General features: G+C 36.5%; 1 protein-coding gene across 1 annotated transcript in view; it reads right to left on the minus strand.

The window, feature by feature from the left end:
• The window catches only part of LOC149558431 (uric acid-xanthine permease-like), a 312,658-nt gene extending 306,658 nt beyond the window's left edge, over nucleotides 1–6,000 (minus strand). The window contains exons 1-2 of the mRNA XM_089832678.1: nucleotides 5,863–6,000; nucleotides 5,508–5,749 (exon numbers count right to left, since the gene is read on the minus strand). Coding sequence (XP_089688804.1) covers nucleotides 5,508–5,732 — 225 coding nt within the window. The 5' untranslated portion in view covers nucleotides 5,733–5,749; nucleotides 5,863–6,000. The remainder of the gene's footprint in view (nucleotides 1–5,507; nucleotides 5,750–5,862) is intronic.

Consider the following 6,000-nt stretch of genomic DNA (forward strand, 5'->3'; position numbering starts at 1 on the left):
GGTAATTGGCCATCAGGCACATAAGACCAATGAGTAGTTGGCCATTAGGCATGCAAGACCAACGGGTAACTGCTATTAGGCACACGGGACGAACGGATCATTACAGTGGTATCAGAGCAATTTCCTTCAGTTCAAGATCCCCTTCGGATCGTTTGCCCCTTCGAGTTGAGATTCCCTTTGGATCGAATCCCCCCTCGGAACAATTTCCCCTTTGGATCAAGATTGCCTCCAAACAGAGATTCCCTTTGAGATGAGATTCCTTCATGCCGAATTTGCCTTCAAAGCATTACAAGCATGACATAATTTGCATCCGATCGACTCAATCAAATGTGCCCTACTATTGGTAATGATAATATCAACCGCATCAATTACAAGAAGAGTGATATTATTACCTATGCTTTTGACATATAAATTAGAATATGAATGATTTCTCCAAAAATACTTCTCATTCAAATACCAACCAATATTTGTGTACCATGCCCTCAATGCTTATCTCAAGCCATAAAGAGCCCTTATAAGTATGCATACTTGATGTTCTTTTCCAACAACTTGAAAACCTTGAGCATGTGTCATGTCAACTTCTTCCTCCAAAGCTCCATAGAAAAATATACTCTTCACATCCATTTGTTGGACTTTCCATCCCAACTATGTGGCCATGGCTAGAATTAGACGAATGGTGCTCATCTTGTTTGTGGGAGCAAAGGTCTCCTCATAGTTTATTCCTTCTCTTTGCAATTTAATTCTTTGCCAAGTTTTGTATTTGTCGAGTGTACCATCAGATTTGAACTTGACTTTGTACACCCATTTATCGTGAATGAATTTCTTCCTTGGTGGAAGATTTTTTAAAAACCATAATGTTTTTCAATAGACTTTGACATTCAGATTCTATAGCCTTTTCCAATTCAAGTTTACCCTTTGCAGCTGAATAATCTTTGGATTCATTCACAATTTGAATGGTAGCCATAGTAGCAAAGTTAACTATTTTCTTCTTGCTCTTGCCTCGGCATGATCGACCTTCAACAATTTCACTATCCCAAACATCACCAATGAGTTTTTAACATCACATGGGCCTCATTGTAGAAAAACCTTTATACAAATCAGCATGGTCATCATGACTTGGGCTTCCTTGAACTATATCATCTAGATGATCTAGATTTTCTTGTAGAATATCTTCTAGTATTGGTATTTGCCTTGGAGGTTCCACAAGCAATCCCCCTCTTCAAGTGTAGCTAATGGAAGCTAAGCACACAAATCTTTAGCCTTTGAAAGATGATATAAGGCCCACCTTCTTCATCAATCACTACATCCTTACTGAATGTTAGGTAGCCAATATCCACATCAGTCAACCTATAGGCCTTACGATTGTCACTTTACCTAGCAAACATTACCTTTTGACTTTTGGAGTCAAGCTTGGTTCTCTTGGCATTTTGAATTCAAGTGCATGCACTAGAAGCGAAAAAATTAAGGTAGTTAATTTGTAGTTTCCTCCCAAACCACGCTTCCTCTAGGGTCTTGTTCTTGACTTCTTGTAAAGGAGAGTCATTGTGAGAAGGTGAACTGTACTGTAAACTATCTCACCCCAAAACTTCTTGGAAACACTTACATGGTCCAACAGAAATTGGTCCATTTCTGTAACAGTACAGTTTCTCCTCTCAACTACATTCTATTAAGGGGTATAGGGTGTTGTAAATTGGCATTTCATATTGTGTTTACAACAATTGTTGTTGAATTCATTTGAACAAAGCTCATCCCCATTAAGAAACCAAAGAAGTATGATAGGAAATTTGGAGCATCCTGACTCTTTTTCTACTACGGAATTAAAACTTCTGAAATTCTTTAAACAATTTTGATTTTGCCTCTAGGAAAAACCTCCACATTTTCCTACTAAAATCATTAAAAAACAAGGGAAATACTTAGCACCAATCACCAATATAGTATTTATTGGTCCATAGACATTTGTATGAACTAGTTGAAGATCTTCGACGGTCTCCAAGCTTGTCCTTTTGAAAAAGGAGTTATGTGCTGATTCATTGCTTGGAAAGAATATGCAAACACCTTGTATTTTTTGTTGGATCTCAAATAGACCTTGTACATTATTCTCTCGAGCCAACTAAGAGAGATAAGATAGGTCAACATGCCCTTAATATGGATGCCAAAGAGTACTAATAGAAGATTAATTGTTTGTATCCAAAGCATGTTCCTAAACCTCTCTAGAGTCTACAAGTCGATGCACCCCATGATCTTTAATACTAACTGCAATGATTTTCTTGGACTCCTTAACAACTTATGTCTACTGAAGATAATGTCCAACTTGGGATAGTATAATCTAACTCACTGAGAGAATATTTAGCTCCATGCCTAGAACATAGTATCATTGAGAAAAATGAGATTTCTCCTTCCAAAGGTTATGTGAACATTGCCTTCGCCAATAATAGTATACACTTCACAACCATAGTAGATTACTGAACTTGAGCAAGGCATATACTCAGAAAGCCAACCCTTCTTGTTTGTAAAGTGTTGAGATGCTCTAGAATTAATATACCACACAGAAGACTTTACATGATTTCTTGTTCTTCTGGTCATGAAAGCATAGAAAGTGGATCCTTCTTCTCTGTATGCTCTATAACATAAGCCTTTTGATGAGACCATCCTAGGTTAATTTTTTTATCAGCCAGCCTCTTTCCGTAGTGCTTCTTCATATGACCAAGTTTACCACATTAATGACGTGATAGTCTGAAGAATCATCAAATTTTTCTTGTCCTTTATGTTGAGAGGCCTTTACTGTTGTCCTTGATTGTAAATCATTGTTGCGAGTGTGACCAAACTACTTCTTCCATCTATCCTATTTCAAGACTTTCTTGCATCAAAATGTAGGTCAACACTGGTAGAGGTAGTGTTAAGTGTTTCTAAAAAATGCTCGTGAGCATGGTAAGATTTTCAGTGTTATAACAACCATATCTTGTTCCATCTTGCGACCAATGGCCTCTAATTGATTGTGAATGTCATGCCTTCATCTAACATTTCATGTAGACTTCAAAGTTGACTCCAAATTTTTGTACAAGTTTTGCCTAAGGGAATGTCTGGAAGCATTTAATTGACAACTTATAACTTGATAAGCATAATGTATTCATGATAACACTCAGTGAATTTGTCCTAGTCTTTACCTACAACAAGTAGACATGTGTATGTACAAAGGACTATATGGTCAAGGCCCCTGTACTTGAAGTTTGTGAGCGTTTGGTGTTTCCATGTGTTGTGATTTTCCATTGAACCTCTAGCTTCCTTCCAACATGATGTTTGGCAATGAAGTCATCCCTCCCACTATTCATAGTCACGAGATGAACTTGCAATTTTGACTAAAAAACTGTTTTGTTAAAAAATGTGAGAATCCAAACAACAAAAATAAAGAACAAGTTTTTAAAATTCGTCAACATTTTGGCTAAAAAATGTGTTGGATGCAGAAAACCCTAGTTGTGTGGCCTGGCAAGGAAAACCAGACCCATCACGTACTGAAAATAACTGAAATATTCTATGGTTTTTCATAAAAATTGTCCAAAATAAACAAAAAGATTGTCGCAAAACTTCTCTATGAAGAAAATCTGTGATTCTTAGAGCACAAAAGCACTGCAATTTTGCAGAAAAGAGGCTTATTTTATTGAAGCAAATTTTTTTTACAGCAGAAGGGCACCACCATCTTTACAGGCTAGAGAACTCGTGATTTTACTTATTAAGATTACCCAAAAAACCACTTTGTACAATTCAATACAACAATCTTTTAATTACTTCTCTGTCACGTGTGTGTGTTTTGTTATTACCACAATCTGTGCAATAAAGGTTTTACAAACCTAATCTTTAATGCCAGCAATACCAAAACACAGAGAATAATTACTAAGATATTCAATATTCAAATAAGGAGTGAAATTCTCCTTAAATAAGAGATTACAAAGATCTATCCATAAAAGGATAAGATCAACAATTAAGGAAAGCAGAAAGAATAAAAAATTATTCCCTAAATACTATCCTAATAACGTAAGGGACCATTACAAACTAAATATGACGTATATTATAATAGATATGGAATTTTTGTCCAGTGCGAAGGCCAGATTGCAGCTGCTGGCCAGTCAGCTATTTTCAGACATTTAAGATCCCCCGCATGGTTCTGCAAATGATGTTACTTCATTAAAACAAATCATATATTTAAGGCTTCACGGAAGAGTACCATTAAAGAAACAACTACGATAGATTATTTCAACATTCAAACACACCAAGTACTTCCATGGCAATTTGCAAAACTCTGTCTCTAACATTTTTCATCCAAATCATTGACAACCTCAAATGGGTTTTTTTTTTTGAAACAGAAACTTTTCACGTAGCACAAAACAGGGAACCACCAGCAAAAGATGTCAAGCTCAAAGTGAGCACAAAGCAACTTACTATTTATTGTTTGACCACATATCAGGTAAAGCTTTCAACACAGAGCCTTACCAATACAAACCCAACTCTGCAAATTATGAGTTTCTTCTAAGAGTAATTACAAGAGCAGGCACTGCTTGGATACAAAATAGCTTAGCTACCAGGAATGTTTCTAAAATCTCCAATTAAACATGGCTTTTCCAGTAAAAATAACTTTGGGAATATCTAACTTTACTTTTCAGAGAACCATAATTATCCTTTTTGAAAACTACAAATTTAAAATTTATCTTATATTTTTGTCATTCTTGATATTTTCTTCATTCGTATCCTTCAAACCCTTCTAGATTAATTGCCGCCCACACTTCGGTAACTTTTCTATAGTGATTTTGCATCTCAGAAACATGATTCCCGGAAGTCCAAGGCTACAGTCAAATGAAATAACATGGATTGATTTACAATTCATTAACTCTAGTAAAAAGCGACTACACACCAATAGGATTAACTCATGCCCAAAGAAAAGAGCAAACGCAAAAGGTTTCTCTACCCTAACATGACAATTGAAGGACTAAGCTATTAATTAATGCGAGGCTTCAGTTGGCCATGGCCTGCCCTTGATCGCATCTTCTTGGAATTTTCAACAGCTAGAAGGTTTTGGGGTTAAAGGTATGCTAAGTTAAATTTATTTATAACTGCCCCTCTCTTGGAATGCAACTCTTTAGGAAATCTCAGATAGCCGGGGACTTTTTGCAAGAGTTTATAGCGTTCAAGTCGATTGGCAACGAACAGTTTTGTATGCAGCAAGCAGAAATTGTGACTTTCTAGACAAAGTTTGAATGGTTTTTGAAGGCTGCGAAACCTTTGCCCACGGGAGACAGGCCCAAGTGGTCTCTTTCCTGAAACATGTAATAAGTGATTTTCCTCACTTATAATCCAAGTATTATAATATACAATCCACTTTTCAAAGCATAATGTGAAACTATTTATTTTCCAAATTCATTCGAATCTTAGCAAAGTTTTAATCCTCAAGCCTCATCAATTTAAATACGAAAGTCTGACTAAAATGTATAATAATGAATCGTGACCAAGGTGCCAACCATTGCCAGGGCGTGCTGAAGGCCCATGATTGCAGACAGAAGGAGTGATATCTTCTCATCTTTGCCAAAGAAAGGAGGCAAATCTCTCTTCCCACCGCACACAATTCTGGGAGTACACAGAAATCCCCAATTGTAATTGCCAATAAATTCAATACCCCTCTGCCCAGAACTTTGGTGCTCCTCTTCTCTTCTGTCAGATATTTCTTCATTGTTGTTGGACTCCATCAGTGCCACCCACTCTACTACTCACAAATGTGAATTGAAATGAGTATTTGGAACTGCACAAGGAATAATATACAAGAAACGGCCCTAAACTGGCTGATATTTGTTTACCAGCTGGTTTCTAGGCACTTACGTCCAATTCATCAAAACAATGTTCACATTGTCTTTTAAAGAGGAAGTCTGAGTCGTTTAGTTTATTCTTCTTCATTCTGGTGGATATTGAAAATCTTCTTTTGTTTTATTGTATGAAGAATGGTCTCTCCCGTATACG

The sequence above is a fragment of the Cupressus sempervirens genome, chromosome 5 (assembly GCF_028749045.1).
Source record: "Cupressus sempervirens isolate cs-2001-9-10 chromosome 5, ASM2874904v1, whole genome shotgun sequence".
Taxonomy (NCBI): domain Eukaryota; kingdom Viridiplantae; phylum Streptophyta; class Pinopsida; order Cupressales; family Cupressaceae; genus Cupressus; species Cupressus sempervirens.